This window comes from Ostreococcus tauri (genome assembly GCF_000214015.3).
Source record: "Ostreococcus tauri WGS project CAID00000000 data, contig chromosome 01, whole genome shotgun sequence".
Taxonomy (NCBI): domain Eukaryota; kingdom Viridiplantae; phylum Chlorophyta; class Mamiellophyceae; order Mamiellales; family Bathycoccaceae; genus Ostreococcus; species Ostreococcus tauri.
In genome coordinates, this window is record NC_014426.2 from 385,622 (window position 1) to 406,119 (window position 20,498).

The 20,498-nt window shown below is 57.0% G+C and overlaps 10 protein-coding genes across 10 annotated transcripts; 6 read left to right on the forward strand and 4 right to left on the reverse strand.

Moving 5' to 3' along the window:
- Window positions 1-45: 45 nt before the first annotated feature.
- On the forward strand, window positions 46-669 carry OT_ostta01g02500 (Ribonuclease III domain; the record flags this gene model as incomplete). Its single annotated transcript, XM_003074259.1, has 1 exon — window positions 46-669. The coding sequence occupies one exon, from the start codon at window positions 46-48 to the stop codon at window positions 667-669; it is 624 nt and encodes a 207-aa protein (XP_003074306.1).
- A 28-nt stretch (window positions 670-697) lies between these two features.
- Window positions 698-1,816, reverse strand: OT_ostta01g02510 (CRAL/TRIO, N-terminal domain; the record flags this gene model as incomplete). Its single annotated transcript, XM_003074260.1, has 1 exon — window positions 698-1,816. One exon carries the CDS (start codon window positions 1,814-1,816, stop codon window positions 698-700), a length of 1,119 nt encoding a protein of 372 aa, XP_003074307.1.
- Window positions 1,817-2,037: 221 nt separating this feature from the next.
- On the forward strand, window positions 2,038-4,544 carry OT_ostta01g02520 (Beta-lactamase-like; the record flags this gene model as incomplete). The annotated part of the gene is made up of 2 exons (XM_022985322.1): window positions 2,038-2,140; window positions 2,245-4,544. 2 exons carry the CDS (start codon window positions 2,038-2,040, stop codon window positions 4,542-4,544), a joined length of 2,403 nt encoding a protein of 800 aa, XP_022838212.1.
- A 56-nt stretch (window positions 4,545-4,600) lies between these two features.
- Window positions 4,601-6,517, reverse strand: OT_ostta01g02530 (Protein of unknown function DUF812; the record flags this gene model as incomplete). The annotated part of the gene is made up of 1 exon (XM_003074262.1): window positions 4,601-6,517. The coding sequence occupies one exon, from the start codon at window positions 6,515-6,517 to the stop codon at window positions 4,601-4,603; it is 1,917 nt and encodes a 638-aa protein (XP_003074309.1).
- A 107-nt stretch (window positions 6,518-6,624) lies between these two features.
- On the forward strand, window positions 6,625-7,569 carry OT_ostta01g02540 (unnamed product; the record flags this gene model as incomplete). The annotated part of the gene is made up of 1 exon (XM_003074263.2): window positions 6,625-7,569. One exon carries the CDS (start codon window positions 6,625-6,627, stop codon window positions 7,567-7,569), a length of 945 nt encoding a protein of 314 aa, XP_003074310.2.
- Window positions 7,570-7,609: 40 nt separating this feature from the next.
- Window positions 7,610-10,912, reverse strand: OT_ostta01g02560 (siRNA-mediated silencing protein NRDE-2; the record flags this gene model as incomplete). Its single annotated transcript, XM_022985323.1, has 1 exon — window positions 7,610-10,912. One exon carries the CDS (start codon window positions 10,910-10,912, stop codon window positions 7,610-7,612), a length of 3,303 nt encoding a protein of 1,100 aa, XP_022838213.1.
- A 649-nt stretch (window positions 10,913-11,561) lies between these two features.
- OT_ostta01g02570 (Protein of unknown function DUF2419) lies at window positions 11,562-12,557 on the reverse strand (the record flags this gene model as incomplete). The annotated part of the gene is made up of 1 exon (XM_003074265.2): window positions 11,562-12,557. One exon carries the CDS (start codon window positions 12,555-12,557, stop codon window positions 11,562-11,564), a length of 996 nt encoding a protein of 331 aa, XP_003074312.2.
- A 401-nt stretch (window positions 12,558-12,958) lies between these two features.
- On the forward strand, window positions 12,959-15,580 carry OT_ostta01g02580 (DNA replication licensing factor Mcm6; the record flags this gene model as incomplete). Its single annotated transcript, XM_003074266.1, has 1 exon — window positions 12,959-15,580. The coding sequence occupies one exon, from the start codon at window positions 12,959-12,961 to the stop codon at window positions 15,578-15,580; it is 2,622 nt and encodes an 873-aa protein (XP_003074313.1).
- Window positions 15,581-15,727: 147 nt separating this feature from the next.
- OT_ostta01g02590 (Mammalian uncoordinated homology 13, domain 2) lies at window positions 15,728-18,826 on the forward strand (the record flags this gene model as incomplete). The annotated part of the gene is made up of 1 exon (XM_003074267.1): window positions 15,728-18,826. One exon carries the CDS (start codon window positions 15,728-15,730, stop codon window positions 18,824-18,826), a length of 3,099 nt encoding a protein of 1,032 aa, XP_003074314.1.
- Window positions 18,827-18,983: 157 nt separating this feature from the next.
- Window positions 18,984-20,420, forward strand: OT_ostta01g02600 (unnamed product; the record flags this gene model as incomplete). The annotated part of the gene is made up of 1 exon (XM_003074268.1): window positions 18,984-20,420. One exon carries the CDS (start codon window positions 18,984-18,986, stop codon window positions 20,418-20,420), a length of 1,437 nt encoding a protein of 478 aa, XP_003074315.1.
- Window positions 20,421-20,498: the final 78 nt, after the last annotated feature.

The following is a 20,498-nucleotide window of genomic DNA, read 5'->3' on the forward strand; positions in this document are numbered from 1 at the left end:
GTGTCCTTTTCCTGCCCTCGGACTTGCCGCACACGCTCGCGCGCGATGTCTCGCGCCCTGAGCGTCGTCCTCGCCTCGAGCCCGAGGAAGACGAACAAGTTATCGTCATCGACGAAGCGCGCGACGATCGATCGCGCCGGAGCTACGCTCACCAAGCTCCCGAGCTCCTTGGTCGACCGCTCGCCGTCGGTCGCGCTCGCGTACACCTACCTCGGCGACGCGGTGTGGGAGCTCTACGCGCGACAGCACATGATACTAAAGCGAGTGAAGTCAAACGAAGGCGCGAGTGGGAGCGGGCGGGCGATCAGACCACAGGAAGGGGTGTCGAAGGGGTGGTGCAGCGCCAAGGCGATGCACGCGCACTTGGGTCGATTGCTGGAGCAGGATTTTTTGAACGACGACGAGCTCGCGGTGCTAAAGTGGGGACGTGATTTCGGACATGAATCGAGAGCGGGGCACAAGGGGGACGTGCATCGCGACGCGAGCGCGTTGGAGGCGCTGGTGGCGTATCTATATTTATTTGACAACGAGAGACTGCACCAAGTGTTGGCGGCGTGCGGGATGACGATTTGCGGGAAGCCTTTGAGCGGTTTGACGGGCGTTGATGACGCTATAGTGGAAGCGATGGATGCGTTAAACGTTGACGATTCTCTGCAAGTTATCGAATGATGGTTTGTACTTTCAATGTAGAATATATCTAAGCTTCAGCTTCCGCGGCAGCGTAATCTTCTTGAATTGAAATCGTGCTCATCTTTTCAATCGTGGCGCTGACCTCCTCACCGGTCTTCTCTTCCTCAATGGTCTCCTCACCGCCGAGACCCTTAAGCCACTCGTCGACTGCCTTTACCGTCTCAGGCAAGAAACCGTCCGTCGTAGTCACCGTGTCCTTCGCTCCCGCCGCACGTCCAGCTGGTACCAGGAAGTCGGGAATGTCCGCATCCTCCAAAAGCTTTTGCAGAGCGGCGTACTGCTCCTCAGGTTGACTGTAAATCTTAATCTTGTGCTGCGTGTGAGCCGCGAGGAGCGGCTTCACAGCGCTCCACAGGTAATCGAAAGCCGACGGCGCGTTGACGACGTAGATGGCTTTCGAGAGTTCAGGGTAATTTTTCGACGCCACGCTGTTGATGGTCTTCAACACAAAGAGACATCGCAGCGCAGACATCCCGACGCCCTCGAGATCGATGATGACGACTTGCTTATCGATCAACCCATCGTAATCCACGCTCGCGGCCTCTTGCTCGACTCCGTCCGCCACGAGTTTCTTCGAGCGCTTTGTCGCCTCAGGTATGAGCACGTTCACCAGGTGTTCGCCGCGCACGATGGTCGAATATATGTGCGTCTCCTCGCTCGCCGTCGTCGCCAACGCCGCGTCTCCCTTCCCAATTCTCAACAGATAGACCGGAAATCCTTGCTTGGTGTGACACAGAAACGGCGTACCCGTCATGATCTTTCGGTTCTCCGCCAACAGATCCCAACGCGGCTCGCCCGAGAGTATGGCCTCGACGCCCACGCGATCACCCACCTTCACGTTCTTTCTCCACGCGATCGCCTCCCTCAACGCACTCTCCGCGTCATCGATCGAGTACTTCCTCGCCACTAAAAACCTGCGCGCCGTCGCTCGCTTATCGCCCAGCGGACACATCGCCCTCGGGATCTCGTCGCCGTCCTCGCCGAACCTCTCCAACAACGTCTCCGCGATCGTCCTCCAGTCCTCCGGATGTGGAAACTCGTGAAACAGTTTACTCGGGTCCACCTCCGCCCCGTCCGCGCCCTCCGTCGGCGCCGAGGAGAACCATCCGGAGAGGTAGCTCGACATCCCGTCGCGCGATCCCGCGTCGGGTCTCCCGTCTCGCCCCCGCGCGTCCGACGTCGCGCGCGTCGCGTCGAGACGTCGCGCGCGCGCCGACGCGCGCGCGCGAGCCGAGGCGTCGCGCGGTGCCGTCGGACGCGCGCGTCGACGCGCGGGCGGAGTCTCGACGCGTGTGATTCGGACACCCCGCGCCGCGCGCCCCGCACTCGACGGCGACGACGACGACGATGACGGAGCTCGCGCTCGTCCTCGACGGCGAGGCGCCGGTGCGGAAGAAGGAGGTGGAGCGAGGGAATAAGGTGCTGGTGACCCCGCTGTACGGCGTGCGAGGTGCGAACGAGGCGACGACGACGCGGATGATGGATTGGACGACGGCGCGCGCCTCGAGCGGAGGCGACGGGAGACTGACGGAGGGGTTGATTTCGATGGTGCAGGCGAGCGAGCGATGTGTTATCACGTCTCTATCGATGGATGTAACATTTTGCTCGATTGTGGGTGGACGGATGCGTTCGACGTGGAGATGTTGAAGCCGCTCGAGGCGATCGCGAAGGACGTGGACGCGGTGTTGATCTCGCACCCCGATACCGCGCATCTCGGGGCGCTACCGTACGCGTTCGGGAAACTTGGGATGAATTGTAAGGTGTACGCGACGTTACCGGTGCACAAGATGGGACAGATGTACATGTACGATCATTTTTTGACCAGGCAGGATCAGGAGGACTTTCAGGAGACGTTCTCGCTGGACGACGTCGACAAGGCGTTCGCGGCGTTCGTACCGGTGAAGTATCAGCAGTTGTCGATGCTCAGGGGAAAAGGGGAGGGGATTTCCGTCATGGCGTACGCGGCGGGTCACACCCTAGGCGGGGCGATGTGGAAGATTGGGAAGGATGCCGAGGACATCATCTACGCGGTGGACTACAACGTTCGCAAGGAGAGACATTTGAACGGCGCTACGTTTGATTCCATTCATCGTCCCGCGCTTCTTATCACCGATGCGAGTAGTGTCGAGCGTGAGGTACCGAAATCCACCGTTCCCAGGGACACGAAGCTGGTGGATACAATTTTGTCGAGCCTTCGCATGAATGGTAACGTGTTGATCCCAATCGATCCCGCCGGACGTGTGCTCGAGTTGATCTTGCTCCTCGAGGAGAAGTGGCAACAGCGTCAGCTTGGATCGTATCAAATCGTATTGTTGACGAATGTGGCGTACAACACGCTTGATTTCGCTAAATCTCACTTAGAATGGATGGGTGATCTCGTGACGAGCGCGTTCGAGCGTCGACGCGAGAATCCGTTCAACACAAAATTCATTACGATTTGCCATACCATGGACGAGTTGAAAGCTTTACCGCCTGGACCAAAGGTCGTGCTCGCATCGTTCGGCAGCTTAGAAGCCGGACCCGCGCGGCACCTGTTCGCCGAATGGGCCGGTGACAAGAGCAACTTGGTGGTGCTCACTGGACAACCCGAGGAGGGATCGCTTATGGAGGAAGTTGTGCGAGTCAGCTCGAAACCTGCGGCGAAGAAGAATGTGAAATTTACTCTTTCGCGCCGCGTACCTTTAGAAGGAGAAGAGCTGGCAACACATGAGAGTACTCGCAAAGCCGACAAGTCAAAGAAAGAGGAGGAGAAGAAGCCCGAGCATGTGTCTGTGGAAGAAGAGATGGTAGATATCAAACCCGTGGAACCGGATGAACCTGAACCGATGGATGTGCTTTTCGGTGTCACTACGGTTGGATCCACGGCCGAGGCTGACTTGCGACGCCGGGAAACTTTGACAGAGGGTTTCACGCCAATAATGACGCAGCACGGCCCCATGTTCGCCGATGAAGTGTGGGATCCCGTGATGACGGATTACGGTCAAGAGATTGACATCGAATTGTTCATGCGAACATCGCAACAAGCGAGCGGACGAATGGTGCCTGAGCTCGCGAAGGAACCTTCGACGATGTTCGAGGATCCAAGCGTGGAAATGATCGAAGAGCAACAGCTCGTCGAAGCTGCGCAAGAGGCGGAAGAGGATGAAGAAATCCCGACGAAACTTGTGTCAGAAGCAGTTGAAGTGAGCGTCAAGGCAACTATTCTGACGATCGACTTTGAAGGTAAAGCCGATGGTCAGAGCGTCCGCACGCTCATCGAACAAGCGGCGCCGAGACAAATCGTGCTCGTTCATGGTAACGCGAAAGAGACGAAACTGTTGAAAGACCAACTCGTTTTGACTCTGCCCGGTGTAGATATTTACACTCCGAATGCGGGTAAGACAGTCGAGTGCACGTCTTCCATGGCGACATACAAGATCCGTCTGTCAGACGCGCTTTTCCAAAAGGCGAAGATGCGAGATATGTCTGGATACAGGGTGGGTTGGGTCAACGGCATCGTCGGTAAGGCTTTGGAAGAAGGGGGTGCCCCGATGTTGCTTCCGATGTCAACTCTGAGCACCAAGGCAGACGCAGGAGCACTCGTGACGACGACGTCAAACGAAATGGCGATTATGAAGAGAGCCGCGGCTCAACCTGGTTCTGTGTTTTTGGGAGATCTTCGACTCGTTGATTTTCGTCAGGCTTTGGCGCAAGAGGGGATCACCGCTGAGTTCTCCGGTGGTGTTTTGGTTTGCGCTGATGGTCGTGTCACCATCAGAAAAGACAGTGACGAAAAGCTTGTCATCGAGGGCGCTTTGTCACAGGACTTCTTCGAAATCCGACAGATATTGTACAGCCAGTATCAAATTCTCTAAAACTACCGGTAGCTCTCTTAGATTGTACAACTGCGATAGATCACAACATCACAAAGCTAAGCCGCCGTGGTCGAGAGCTTTTCCTCGAGCTCGGCAATCTGTCTCTTCATCAATTCTAAATCGCGTGCCACGCGCTCAACGTTGCTCGGCTGCTTTGAAATCTCAACTAATTTTCTCTGCAGATCCGTCTGCGAGCGCCGAGCCACACCGGTCGCCTCGACCTTATCGATCAAATCTGCGAACCCGGCGTGCATACCGTGGAGGTGCTTGTATGCTGCTCGGCATAATTCATCCGAGCGAGCTTCTCTGAACAAGATCTCCTCTACCACTGTGTACGTGCGCTCCAAGCACGCCTGAGCCGAGTTGATGTCACTCTGCACACTGCGAGTATCACCGACGATTTTCACGATCTCTCTCTCTTGCTTCTTAATATTTTTTATGATCTCGTTCACGCGTCGAACAAACGAGGGACGGTGCACGCTCTTCGGCGCCGCTTCGTATTGGTCCAGGAGCTGCCGCTGCTCTTGTTCCTTGATGCGCAGGAGCGAGCTCGTGTCTTTCCCTTCCGATCGCCACTTTTCAATCTCCTCCAGTTGATTTTTCGCCTTCTTGCGCTTTTCTCTCGCTCCTTCCGCGTGCGCTTCGATCGCGGCGAGCAATGGCGTTTTCGCGGCGTTCCACTCTGCGGAGAGTTGCTCCAGCCTCTCCTTCGCCGCCACGAGCACCTTGTTCAGCTCAGCCTCGCTCTCTTCAACGGGGCGATCGGTGGCGAGAACCATGCCCACTGCTTGCTTATGCAGCAAATAATTAGATTCGAGCTCAGCGGTGAGCGCACGCTTGGCGTCCGTGGCCTCCATCGCCTCTTTCACCTTTGATGCACACGCGGCGATTTCATCATCAACCGTTGACACGACAGACATCGCCTCGTCTATTCTTCGATGTACATCCTCCAAATCGCGCTCGCGAGCCTTTATTCGATCCTCGAGTGTGTCCATGGCTGCGTTTTCGACGTCGTTAGCGGACTCAACAACCTTATCTTCGTCCACAACTTGTGTTTCCTCGAGCTCGGCGCAAGCTTGTATCGCACGTGGCTCAGTGTAAAATCCACCCTCCAACGCCAACCTAAAAATTTCTGCCACAAGCCCTCTTAAACCTCCTCGCTTTCGAAGATCGAATGGTTTACCATCCGGGCCTATGAATTCCGCGCGTACGACGCCGCTAAACTTCAAACGTCGCGCGTCTTCCTCCGCCTCTTCCTCCGCTCGCACGCGCGCGGCGTACTCGAGCACGGATGGTACCGCGTACGTGTCCGCGCTCAGGTTCCCGAAGAAACCTCCGCTCGAGCTCGTTGTTAGACGCGAGGTGTAAAATTCTCTCGCGTTCGTCGTGTCGTCCGTCCTCTTCTTCGCTCGCGCCGCCGCGGCGACGCCCGCGAATCCCTTCAACGCGCCCGCTGCTCGTCCCCAAGCCGCTTCCGCCTTGGTCGACCGCGCCACCATCGCTCGCGCTCGAGACCCCAGTCGCGCGCTCGCCGCGCTCACCCGCGCCTTCTCTGCCTCCCTTACCGCCTCATCCACGTCACGTCTGGGTAAGAGCTCTAACAGACGCTTCAACATCGCTCGCGCGCTCGACGCGCTCGGATACAAAAACTGTTGAAACCCGTCGCCATCGCGTTGTTCGCCCCCGACCTCGATCAACGCGCTCGCGTACCGTCCCGCGACGCGAAACCGCTCCGCGACGGAAGTTCCCGAGCCATCATCGAGCGGAAACCCCCTCGGCAAGGACTCGTACGCCGTCGCGTCGATCAAACATAAACACTGTCGCACGATGTTCAACAATGCGTTGGTGTTTGCGCTCGACTCGTCGTCGACGTCGTTCACCACGTCGTCGATGGCGGACCACGAGGGATGCACATCGATCCCGGACGATCGTAAGGCGTGGAACAAGACCTCGTCCGCGTCCGCGGCGGACATCGCGCGAGGAAGTGACGCGCTGGTTTACAGTTTCATGTTTCCACCGAGCGCGCACTGCCGTCACACTGATCGGCAGTGCGCGACGCGGTCGTCGCGCGGTCGTCGCGATGGCGCGAGACGCGAGCGCGACGATGACGAGCGCGACGACGACGAGCGCGTCGACGACGAGCGCGTCGAAGGACGAACGGGCGGCGCTCGTGCCGAGGACGATGGTGTTGGGGTCGGACGGCGCCGAGCGAACGAGTCGAGACGCGCGGGCGATCGAGGCGTGGGATCACGTCTCGGTGGCGGTTTGGATCGCGAACGATGTGTTGTGGAGTCAGGAGTCGCGATGGACGTTTGTCGCGATGGCGCTCGTCGTCGGGTTGTTCACGAGGAACGCGTACACGGCGAGGCAAAACGCGAACGAGTTCAGACACGCGTTGGCGGTGATGTTCTGGCTCGTGGGAGCGAACAGCGTGTGGGTGTATCAGGACTTTTACGGCTCGGTGTGGTATTTAGAGATTTGGTGTCTGTGCTGCTTCGGGGCGAGCATCGCGATAGAGTTGGTGCAGTTGGCGAAGTGCGCGTTCAGGAAGGGGACGGCGGATGAAGAGCAAAGTGGTAACGTGGAGGTGTCGGATGCGTTCCAGTCGGTGGCTGTTCTATCCTGGGCCGCGCACGATGCGTCAGTATTCACGTACTACAATCTCAGCGAAGTGTCGAGGTATTACTGCCGCGTGTCGTGGTGGACAATGTCCATCGTCATCATAGCGCAGGTGACGTACTACCTCTGGTTTCAGATGAGGATGCTGTACTCCAAGCCGGATAGCAGCGGCGCGGATTATGCTCTGGCGCTATTTTCGTGGTCGATTGGATGCATCTTGTGGGAGTACGGCGACTTTTACATGCCCGAAGTGCAGGATCCGGCGCCAGTGTTTGAGTTGCCGAAGGACGTGCGTAATTTCAGATGGATCGCCTTTTGGATCATGACAGTGGGTGCACTTCCTCTCCTCGTCTGGTGCGTGAGGCACGCGATATTCTTTACCACGCCCAGAGCGAAAAACGAATGAAAATATGTCGCTTGTAATTACTGTAGAAGTACTACCGCTGCTATCGCTCCGCGACAGCTTCCATTTGCACCTCGAATAAGTCCGTTCGCAGGAAAATTTTCTTTTCACGCATGACTTCAAGCAGTGCTACACGTTCTTTCGTCGTCAAATAATCTTTAAGAGATTCGATTCCGTGAAGCCATAACGTCTTGTTCCACGGAACGGCGTTGATCGCGCGCAAGAAAACAGTTTTTGCGCTCGATACTTGACCGGATGTGAGGTAAGCGCGCATGTACGTCAACCACAATAGTGGGCTCTGAGAAGTGGGCGCCGACGGTGCCAACGACCGCTCTAAGACCGCGATCGCACGTGGATTCGAACCGAAGGGTTTGCCAATCTCCAGTCCGAGAGCTAAAAAGACGGACATCACGGTGTGACGTCGCTCAAACTCCAAGTCAAAGTATATTCGCATTCGCTGTCGACCATGTACTTCCAACTCGAGCTCGCACAAGCTCAGTAACAACGTCGGTGAGGACGGGAATACCCGGAGAGCAGACTCGAGGTTCGATCGGCGACTAACGACTGGCTTCATGCGAAGAAGCTCGAGGTGCAATTTGTGCCAATGCGTAGCATTATCTCTGCTGCGCTGTGTTTCCTTGGGCGTCTTGCGAATAGCGTGTTCAATCTCTTCGCACGACTGCCTACTCACGTGTAAGAAGTGAGCAAAGCAGCGGATGAGCGCCACTCCGTGCGCCTGTAAGCCCACGCGCAACTCTTCTGACCAAACTCCACCGCCATTGAACGCGTGCATCATCTTTTCCGTGAAGCACTTCTTGGCACGTAAGATGCTCGTTGAATCTTCATTCTGAGCATTTTCTGGAATTGTTTCTTCAGCCGTATCAGCGCTCGCAAGCGCCATTAAGATCTTCAGGGCGTTCTTATCGCCATCTCGATCTTTCACGCTACGTTCGCATTCCACCCATGAGAGCACTAAATGCGAGATATCTTGCACGCGGGCTGACATGGCTGTGGGAAATATTTTCGAGTAAATTTTTCTGGCCGATGCTTTGCGTCCTGCTCGCCACTCCATCTCAGCGAGATGTGCCCATAGTTTGAGAGAATTCTCGTATGCACCCGCGAGAAGCGTTTTGGCGTCGTCTTTGTTCTTCACGGCATGACACGCGAAAACAGTCGGGTCGCTCCGTGCGTACACGCGCAACATGTTGGAACCGAGCGCACCACGGCCAGCCTCATTGTCGGCCCACATGCGTTCAAATCCCAACGATTGATCGAGCCACCTAACTTCCCGATCATTCTCTCCGAACGACTCAAACACTCGAAATGCATTCGCGTAAGGTCCACACACACACTCGTAAAGATCAAGTCGGTCGTCATGCTCGTACTCACCGGGTGACACTTCTAACGTTCCCAGCAAGAGCAATGCGTGAGTCCACAACCTCTCTTTCACCGACTCGTCTTTCAGACGGATCAATCCATCCTTTACGTCGTCAAACCAGATCGCTTGCGGTGTGGACATGTCAACTTCTTCCGAATCGATGTCGCCTAATCGCACTGGCCTCCAGTTCTTGCGACTCCTTTCCCACTCCTTCTGTACAAACTGCAGGAGAATCTCATCATCGATCTCCATGTCTGCCGCGGCGTCAAGTTTTTCTTCCCAAAGCGCCAAGGCGGCCGCGTCTGGTTCCTCTTCCAACTCATCGACGTCTTGGTCGGTATCGGTATCATCGCTTTTCGGCGCGTCAAAGTGCTCCCAACCACCTCCGAGGATAGCACCTGGAGGGAGTGGTGGCGCTTGCGGAGGCGGAGGAGGGACCTCACGAGACTCCTGCTTCTCATGCTCCAACTTGCGAGCATCAGACTTGACGTCGCGTATGTTAGCTTTAGTTTGAGCGTTCAGCGCGATCCAGTCACGCCATCCCGTGGCATTCGGCTCACCAACCCGCGGCTCGCCGCACTCCCAGAAACTTTCAAACAAGTCCAACAGATCCTCTTCTGCTCGTCCATCCTCGGGAGACAAGCAACCGAACTCAAGCACGGCTTGAATCTTCGCCACTGCGCGTTCGGTCGCGCCCGACTGTATGTCGAAGCGACACGCATCGATGACTAAATCCACTATTGCGACTTCGAGAGTGTTCTTTTGTGCCGAACTCGCTCCTTGCGGCAGCTGATTCCTCGCTGAGGCGAGCGAGCGCAGAGCCTTGTCGTAATCCCGCCGCACGGCACTAGCGCTAAAGTTGCTGAAATCCCGCAGACGATAACGAATAAATGCACGCCATATTGCAGGGTTTCCAGAATTTTGTTCGCACGCGTAACGCCAGCGCGACTCAATCGTGATGCTTTCCTCCACCTTTTCGCGCTCGGCAAGTAACATGATGATGAGATTCGCGTCGTGTGGATGATGTCGCAACGCCTGTTCTAGAATCGCAATTTTCTTCTCAACCAACTGCGTCACCTCTGTTTTCCTCTTCGTCAACGCCATAAACTTATCTTGAAATCTAGCGAATTCGATCCACATCTTGATATCCTCTGGAGTCTCTCGCGTCCTCTCGTTGAATTTCTTCGTCTCGCGCATCAAAATCGCGCTCACACTTTCCATGTCTCCTTGATGCGCCCGCGAAACTGCACCCGCGTCATCGTCATCGACGTTCAGCTTGACGTACTCCGTCTCGGCGTCGCACTCACGTTCAATCTGCACGAGCGGCTTGCGTAACAATGGTGCGTTTCTATCCTTGCTGCGAGCTTTCGCCGAGCGAGTGAAATACCGATCCTTTATCGTCTCATCTTGTCGCTCGTGCCTTCCCCTCATCTTCAACCCGTAGAACTCACTCTCACGCGTTCTCGCCGCACGCTCGTACCACGGCCTCGCTCGATCCGCGACGCGCTTGAATCGCACTCCGTCCGCTCGAGCCAGCGTCCCGAACGCGAGATTTTCCGCGTCACGCCTCACGTCCTCGTACACGTCTCGCGCCCCGCTCAACCGCTCCTTCGTCGCCCACATCTTATCGTCCCCTCTTCGAGAATCTTTACGCATCTTCCCGTACCGCTCCTCGATCTCCGCAATCTTCCGCGCGTCGTCGTCGTCGCGTCGCCGTCGCTTCCCATCCTTCTTCTTCTCCTTCTTCCGCTCGCGCTTCCGCCTGCGCTCGCGCTCGCGCTCGCGCTCTATAGACGACGACGAGGACGAAGAAGATCCCGACGCCCTTCGCGCATCGCCCTCAGCGTCCACCGCGCCGTCGTCACGTCGCTGAAACGAACGCAATCGAAGCCACGCGTCTTCATCTCCCGGCGCGTCCGTCGTCCCCTTCGCCTCCTCGCGAGCGCCCGCAGGAAACAGCGCGCGCATCGTCGTGAGTCGCCTCGAGCGACACCGCGCGGGCGAGCGCGGGCGAGGCGTCGACGCGTCGCTAGGTGACGCTTCTTCTTCTCAGCGGCTCGAAAATTTTCGCGAGCGCTCGAGCTCGAGCTCGACTCGTCGCGCGACGTCCGAGCGTTCGCGCTCCATGGTCTCGCCTCGCGCGTCGAGCGCTATGGCGTCGGCGCGGGCGAGCGCGCGGGCGTGAGAGAGGTTGGCGCGCAGCGCTTGGACGCGCGCGGCGGCGGCGGAGCGTGCCGAGGCCACGGACGCGCGAAAGCGCTCGATCAGGACGTCGTGCGCGAGACGCAACGCACGTTCGTGCGCGGCGGCGTCGATGCGCGCATTAGCGACCGCGGCAGCGCCGATGGCTAGGTCGATTTGGAGTAGAGCGCGCTCGCTAAGCGTGGCGTCGAGAGACGCCAGCGGCGAAACGTCCGTTGCAGGATCATTCGAGCACTTTAGGGTCGAGGTGGAGACAACCAGACGCTCGTTCGTGGCGCACATGTCGCTGCTTCGATGGAGGCAGCCGCACGCGCGACGATGAGACGCGCGCGCTCTCGCGAGATGGACAACGTCGTTGCTCTCTGCCAAAAATAACTAACTTTCCACATTACGTTCTATCATCGCAACCTTTCTTCTAGTAATTCCTCGTCAGCGTCCTGTGATGGGGCTCCTCCGAGATCTCGCGCCTCGCTTCGCCCTTCTCCCACAGTAGCCAGTCCAAAACGACGCTCATCACGGGTTTGCCGTGTCGTCTTTCAAATGCGCTGCGCATTCTCTCAACCGCCTCGACCGTGCACGCGCGAATCTCCACCTCTTCCTCTGAACCCTCCGGAATGAGCGTCCGATTGACAACTTTCTGCAACAATTTCGGCGAGTATTTAAGCACCCCTAGTTCGCGCAGCGTCACTGGCACTCTATAATCTGCAAACATTGTCAACGCAGAAATGTCGTGAAACTCTCCCACTCCGCGACCGCCGAAAGCGCCCCAGATATCGGCGACGAAGATTTGTGCTCGCTTGTAATAAAAAACTGTCTCGCCTCGATACGTGCGATAATCCTCAAACGCTGGGAATCGATCGCACACCTTCCGAACGAGCTCCACCGCCGATTTCCCCGCGCTCTCGATGAACGCAATCGTCGACGCCTCCCCGGCCAAGCCCTCGCCAACCTCCCGAATCAGCCTCGCTCGCTCTTCCTCATCCGGGAGTTCTCGAGGCCAATTCAAAATTTCCCTCAAACGTCTTCCCGTCATCCGCCGCAGCGTCTCCGGCGCCAACACGCTCGGATCCCGTTCCGCCGCGTCGCGCCACCCCGCGCTCACGCATTCGTACTCCAACCGCGGCGTCTCCCCGCGCTCGCCATCCGGCCAGAAACAAAAATTCATCGCGTCCACGACCAACGCGTGCGTCGCCGTGGTCTCATCGCTCCACGTCCCAGACGTCGACGCCGCGCCGTGGTGTCCATCGCCGTCGAACGCGCGCGCGTCGCTCGTCAATCGCGTCACCGCCGCCGCGTCCAGGCCGATGGCCCATCGTTCGATCGCGTCGTCATCGATGACGACGTCCGAGGCGACGACCGCGACGGTGGCGCACGCGCGACGGACCGCGCGGCACGGATCGAGCGGGGCCATGGACGCTGGCGGCGGCGTCGGCGCGGCGACGCGACGGCGTCGGGGGCGTCGATGGGTGTCTCACACACGCGGGTGTGTCGATGGCTATGTCTCACACACGCGGGTGTCTGTGTGCTGTTTGAAACGCGACATCGCAGCTGTCGCGCGCGCGACGACGCGCCGCGACGACGCGCCGGGACGACGGCGTCCTCGCGCGAGCGCGCGCGGGAGGACGCCGAACGCGCGATAGCGGACCGAACGAGCGGCGGACGGCATCGGACGTCGACGGCGACGTGTGTCGAAGGAGACGGTGGGACGATCGCGCGCGACGTGATCGTCGCGTCGTTCGCACGAGCGACGCGCGCGGGGGGGGAGCGGTTGAGATCGGTGGGACTCGGACGTGATCGCGCGTTGCGAGGACGATGACGTCGATGAGCGTGAACGTGCAGGGGGCGGATGAGGTGAGACGGAGGTTTCTAAACTTTTTGAATGAGTTTGAGTTCGACGCCGCGGACGACGCCGATGGACCGCTGGCGAGTCCGGGGTTCAGGGACGAGGCGAGACGAGCGAGGAGATTGGTGTACGTCGAGCAGTTGTTCTCGGACGCGATGGAGAACAAGACGACGCTGACTGTTGATTTTGAGCACCTGAATCAAAAGGACTCAGAGTTGGCGGTGGAGGCGGTGCAGGCAAACTTTTACATGTATCAGCCATTCTTGCATGACGCGGTGAAGGTGTTCGTGCGACAGCATCGTCCAGAACTGGTGCGCTACGCTGGAGGGGTGGAAAAGTCGAGAGAGAAGGAGTTTTGGGTCAAGTTTGTCAACTTGCCTCGCGTTGAGCGGCTGAGAAGTCTTCGCGCGAACAACATCGGGCAACTGTCGAGCTTCAGCGGCACAGTGACGCGCACGTCGGAAGTGCGGCCGGAATTGCTGTTGGGATGCTTCAAGTGCGGTGAGTGCAACACGTTGGTACCGAATGTTGAGCAACAGTGCAGATACACCGAGCCTTCTATTTGTCTCCTGGAGACCTGCGGCAACAGGACAAAGTGGACGCTCGAGCGGGAGGGTTGCAAGTTTGTGGACTGGCAGCGAGTGCGAGTGCAAGAGAACGCGGACGAGGTACCCGCTGGATCATTACCGCGAAGCATGGACGTGATCCTTCGGCACGAAATCGTAGAAGAGGCGAGAGCGGGAGACAAGGCAATCTTCACCGGCACGTTGCTCGTCGTTCCCGAGGTGGCGCCGAAGAATATGGCCGGTGATCGCACCGAACTTCAATCATCCGTCAAGGGGCGAAGCGATGGTGTCTCGGGTTTGCGCCAATTTGGCTGTCGGGAGCTCTTCTATCGCATGGTTTTCGTCGCCCAGAGCGTGGTAAACACGGCCGATCCAGGCGGTGGTGGCGACGTGGACATTCGAGGAGACGACGAAGAGAAGAAGGTTGTCGAAACTTTGTCTTCGCAAGAGCGACGCGAGATCACGCAGATGGCACAGGACCCTCACTTGTACGACAAGTTCGTAAAGTCCATCGCCCCGACGGTGCATGGCCACGGCGATATCAAGCGCGCCATCACCCTCATGTTATTCGGTGGAGTGCACAAGAGCACTGGGGCAAAACAAGGTTTGAGAGGCGACATTAACGTGCTCATCGTGGGAGACCCTTCGTGCGCAAAGAGCCAGTTTTTGAAGTACGTTTCGTCGTTTTTACCACGCGCGGTGTATACCTCCGGGAAGAGCTCTTCCGCAGCTGGTTTGACGGCGACGGTTGCCAAGGATGTCGAGACTGGGGAATATTGCATCGAAGCTGGCGCACTCATGCTTGCGGATAACGGCATTTGCTGCATCGATGAGTTCGACAAGATGGATGTGAAAGATCAAGTCGCCATTCACGAAGCGATGGAGCAGCAGACTATCAGCATCGCTAAGGCTGGCGTCCAAGCTTCATTGCAGGCGAGAACAAGTATTCTCGCTGCGGCCAACCCGAACGGTGGTCGGTATGACCGAAGTAAAAAGTTGAGGCACAACTTGGCCTTGCCCCCGGCGATTCTGTCTCGTTTCGATTTAGTACACGTGATGATAGATGAGCCAGATGAGTTCCACGACTACACTCTGGCTCGACACATCGTCAGCTTGCATCAAAAGCGTGAAACAGCCGTTAATGTCGACTACACGTTGGAGCAACTCCAACGCTACATCCGGTACGCACGCACCATCAAGCCGCAAATGACGCCGGAAGCGCAAAAAGAAATCGTGAACGCTTATGTGAAGCTTCGTACGGGTGACAGTCAACCGGGGACGCAGACGGCGTACAGGATTACCGTTCGTCAGCTCGAGGCGATTGTCCGTCTTTCCGAGGCGCTAGCGCGCTTGCATTGTCGAGCCGAAGTACATCCGAAGCACGTCAGAGAAGCAAGACGCCTTTTGTCAGAGTCCATCATCGCTCTTGAGGCTGGCGATGTGGTCTTAGACGCGGATGATGTGGAGCTGGAAAACGATGAAAGCCGCCCCATTTTGCCCGAGCAAGTCTTGGCCAGTCTGCACGCAAAGCGTCAAGAGCAAGAGCGTGAAGCGAAGGAGCAAGCCAATAAAGCGGCGAACGCCAGTGAAGATGATGCTATGGCGCCCGCTGAACCGGGGCGTGTCCCAGAGAAGAAGAAAACAAAGGTGAGCGCCGAGAAGTTCAACCAGGTTAAACACATCCTGTTGCGTCACATGCGCGAACGCGAGATGGAACTGGAAGGCGGCGAAGACACGGGAATCGTTCAAAAGGATTTGATCAGCTGGTACATCGACGAGCAGGTCGTTCCATCGGGTGTCTCCGATCCAGAGCAACTCTTAGCCGAATATAAGCTCGTGCGGAACATCATCAACCATCTCGTGAACAGAGAGAGCACTCTCAATGTCATCCAGGAGGCGGAACCGGCTCCGATGCTCACCGAGGGCGACGAGGAGCTCGATCCCACCGTCGTCCGAGCTCGCGAGCGCCAGCGCGCGCTCGAAGAACGCGTGCTCGCCATCAATCCCAACGTTGATTTCGATTAGTCTCCCCTCGAAACTTTTGTAGTATTTGCTCGTATTCATCACAGTACGGCGACCGAGCTCGCCGACAGCACGTCCCAATACGCGCCGCTGACACGCCGTCGACCCCAACTCTGCGACGCCCGTCACTCGAGGTTGGGACATCGCGTCATGGACGGTCCCAACGACGCCGTCGTTCCCCTCGAACGTCTCGTTGCCCTCGAGCGCGATAACGCGCTGATGCTGTCTTACATTCTCGACGCCCATCGATTATCTCTCACGCTCCCACCGAACGCGACGATCGATGACGTCAATTACGGCGCCGTGGACGTTCCGGGAATGATCGAACGATTGCGAAGGAACGAGACGTACGACTTATCGCGCGCTCTCACCGCGTCGGGGGCGGCGAGGGGGGCGGCGGAGACGGAGCAAAGAGCGCGGAATAAAGAGCTAACGGCGACGGAGAAGGCGAACGAGACGGCGAGCTTGGAGCGCGCGAAATCGATGAATCCGTTCGAAGCGATGGCTGCGAATACGAAATTGGGGAGCGTGGGAGAAGCGGACACTTCTTCGGCAGCGCGAGAGAGCGCCGCAGCAGTTCGCGTGGACGCGACGTTTTTCAACTTGGACGATGACGCGCCGACGACAGCGTACTCGGGCGAGCTCGCGCTTCCGGAATTGTATTCTAAGCTCAATGACGCCGAACTGAGCGAGCTGGCGTTTGAAATTGTGGCGACCATAGATTTGGACAGCGAGATGCTGGAGGCGATTCGCATCGCGCTCGATGTCGACGAAGACTGCGCGAACGCGGTTCAAAAGTATGCGCAGGAACATAAGTCTTCCGTCGCGGAGGAAGGTATTTCGGCGCGTATCCATTTGAGATCGATGTTGGCCGCCGTGAAAGAGTTTACACTTCTCGAAGACGAGGCGTTTTACAAGAAAAGATGTCGTGCGATGTGCGAGCTGTTATGGAGTCGCCAGTGCGACGAGCAAGTGGAGATCATGGATGCGCGTGATCAAGATGACAATGAGCCGAGTCTCACGGCCTCGAACGTTCTGTCAGAGATTAATCGAATGTTGTGTCTTCCAGAAATCGACGCGCTGTGGGTCGAATCAGTGGCTGAAATGATCGAGTCCGCGCTCGATTCAAAATATAGTTTCAGCTATTCGGGCATCTTCGGCATCAGACTGTACGAGCGTCTCTTGAGGGTGATGTTTGATCAAGTGGAAGACTATGCTCTTGCGTATGACGCGCAGGATTCTATCAAAAGTTTAGAAAGAGTTGCGAGTTCGCTGGGACTGCCAGATGAAACTTCCAGAGGTGCGATGCTTGCATTCGCTGTAGTGAAGCAGGCAATCGTGGCGCTCGAAGAGGTGGGTTTGGACTATGGAGACGATACTTCACCAATTTTCTCTCTGTTATCGAAGGCGAGAGAGGGTTTGGATCGCTCGCAAACGAACGTGTCTCCACAAATCGCTTCCGCCGTGAACTCGCTCCTGTGTTGGAGCATGTTCATGTTGCGTGATTTTATGCACACTGTGACACCTCCGGCTGCTCATGACGAGCAGAACGTACCGCGGATAGAACCCGACGTGTTCAATTTAATCGTTTGTATCGCATACGATTCGGCGAAAATGTTGGGTAAGGATGCGGAGGCTCTACTCAGGGAGGCGTGTAAACAGTCGGCACGCGCGGAATACAAGCGCCTCAGAGCCACCGGCATGGAAGAAGACAACGTAACAGATGGAGACGCCACGAGCGCTTCCCTTCGAATAATTGCACAGCTCACTGCGAGCGCGGCGGACTCGTATTCCGCTCATCTCGAACGCCACATCACGAGCTCTGTGGGATCGAATTCGCCCGTAACGGGATGTTTTGCCGCTCAACTGGGTGAGGATTTCAAAAATGATTTATTCTCGTGGTTAGCGTCTGGACCCCGTCTGACTGCGCAGTCACTGGAGACTATTTGGAGTGTTGGTGACTTGCAAAATGCGTTAGTCGCCACCGGAGGTGACGCGGTCGAGCCGATTAGATTGGAAGAGCAAACGTCAATACTCGTTTTCACATGGTTGAATGAAAAGATTGACGATTTGCACAAGATAGTGGACAGATGCATCTCCGTTGAACGTTGGAAAACCAAAAACGATGCCGCTCCTGTACCTAGTGCGGTGGATTTTCTACGAGCCGTGAACGAGACTTTGGATGGATTTTTTGGCTTGAGAATTCCGGCACATGTCAGCGCTCTTCGCGCATTGACAGAGGGCATCGATGCTGCGGTTGGTAAATACGCCAACGCCGCTGTTCTATCGCTTGGTCCGGCCGATGACATCGTTCCACCGGTGCCAGAGTTGACTAGGTATAAGAAGGCGATCGTCGACGATCTTCATAAAAAGTTCGTCGCGGCGTCTCCACCGAGAGCGCCGTTCGAAGAAGGATGCGTTGGCGCATCGACAGTGCGTTTGACGTCACTCAAATTTCTTCTCGACAAGCTCGACTCGCTCGAGAAGGGCATCATATCAAAGTGGAATGAAATGCAGCGCGTGGCGTCAATGTTGAGGCACCCGAATGCGCTACACGAGGTGCCTAAAGCGGCTTGGTTTGAAGATTTGATGGACTTGGCACGACAGTCGCTTCGAAGAGCCATAGATCAAGTGGCAAATCATATGGCGTTCAGTGTCTTGTATCGCGACTTAGGGGGGGCCGTGATGCACAATTTGTACGCACATGGCGTGCAGCGTAGTGCACACAACATTGGCACGGAGATCCTACCTTACGTGAACGGTGTGTTGGGTTACGTCGCAGTGCGTGTGGACAGCAGCACTAGAAATATTGTGGCGTCTCACCTACTCCAAGCCACTGTCTCGGCGTGGATGCGAGTGCTCCTGAACGGTGGTCCTGGGCGAGTGTACCGTCCCGAGGACGTCGAGTTACTGGAGGAAGAGATGGAACTCGTGTCTGAATTTTTCCTCGCCGGAGGTCAAGGTTTGGACTCAGTGGATGTCGCCGCACGCATCTCCCCGATGTCTGCCCTCTGCACTATCGTGAGCCTACCCACGGAATATCTATGTGGACAGTACCTTGAGTTGGTCGAAAAAGAGAAAGAAGTTCCCCCTCGCGAGAGCGATCGGGACTTTTACTACGACGTCTACACCGCTGACGTCACGCTCCGAGTCCTCTGTCACCGCGCCGAGCACGCGGCGTCCAAGTGGGTCAAGGCGCACTTCTCCATAGGAAAAACCGAAGGTGGATACTCTATGTTTGGCTTTTAATCGTGATCACAACCGAGCGTCGATCGGTCGATTCGTCGTCGCGTTCGTCGCGTTTCGCGAGCTCGCGTCTCTGTGCGTCTGGTGGTTCTGTGCACCGATCAAAATAACGAAAAGCCCTGTCAACACCCTCATTAAGTGACCAGCTCGTCTCGGCGCGATGCGCGCCCCCGAGGCGCGCCCGCTGCTCCAGGTCACCGTCGATAGCGACGACGAGTCAGATGGTACCGCTTCCACGATGTTCCGCGGACGAGCGCTGAGACGGACGGCGTGCATCTCGGCCGCGTTCGCCGGGCTCGTCATTCTCGCGGCGTTTGGATTTTTATTCGCACACGACGAGGAGCGACGCGCACGAGCGTTGGGCACGGGATCGTGGAAGGAGTGGTTAATGTCGTCTGAACGACACGTCAAGAGCGCGTCGGGGAGGGACGCGAGCTCGAAGCTCGTGCAACTGGGTCACGCGGGGGTGTTGTCCCCGACGGCGACGCTGATCGATCGCCTGCGCATAGTACCTGGTACGGAGAACGAGCGACGAGGAGATAAGGAGACGATCGAGGTGAAACGATCGTTCGATGGACGCGTAATGCGGGCGCCGAAGTTCCTGAAGAAATGGGCGACGGCTCCGTTTTGGGAGGGTAACAGTTACGTGAACATACACGAGACGCCAAACTCCGAGGACGGAGTCGTCATCGTCACCGGCCACGCGACGGACATCTCGAAACACGCGTCTCACTGGTTAGCCTCAGCCACGCACTGGGGACTACCCGCGAGATTATCGGGACATGGCACGACGTGGAGAAACTGGGAGGAAAAAACGATGGGTCTAAAGACAAACTTATTGCACATGAATGGCGATCCCGTCGTTGTGACCTCGGACACGGGTGATGTGTTTTTCACGTGCGGACAGGAAGAACTTCTCAAGCGTTTCGAAGCTAGCGGAGCGGATATCATCGCGAGCGGAGAGACGCAGCTTTATCCGGAGATAAAGAAGTACTTCAATATGCGCGAGCACACAGACTGGCAAAATGTGAAGAATAACATCGGCAAGATTGGAAAGGTGAAAGAGGCTGCACTCGGTGCTGAGCTCGCGCGACCGTATCGCTGGGCTAATGCTGGTTTGCTCATGGGTCGAAAAAGCGCGCTTCTGCGCTACATCGATTTCGTTGAGAAGAGTTTTTTCGAGAACGACGGTTTGTCGCAGACGGATACACGTTTTCGTTACGCGTGCACCCCGTTCAATCACACGAAAGAGGAAGCCAGGGATTTGGACATAGCGGCGAAATTCTACGACGATCAACTCTGTCTGAATGCGTACGCCATGAATCGTGCGGCGGCGAGGGATAAATCATTCAAGATTGACTCCGACGGAGGCATCCTCCACTCTCCAGGAGGAATCGATCTTAGAAACATGCTTCGTGATCCCGTCACCGGCCGAGTGTACAACAAAGATACCGGTAAAGCTCCATGCGTTTGGCATTTCAACAATCCCGAGGCGAAGAAAAAGCTTAAACTCGTCGTCCAGAGGTTTCCCAACTATTTCGTCAGCGAAGCCGTCGGTGCCGAAATCGTGAACTCCGCTGGACCTTCCAGCTCCTGAGCGACACTTGGGCGTACGCCACATCGCTCCCGCACTCGCGACGTTAACGCATAGCACACGTAGCCGAATTTGATTCAA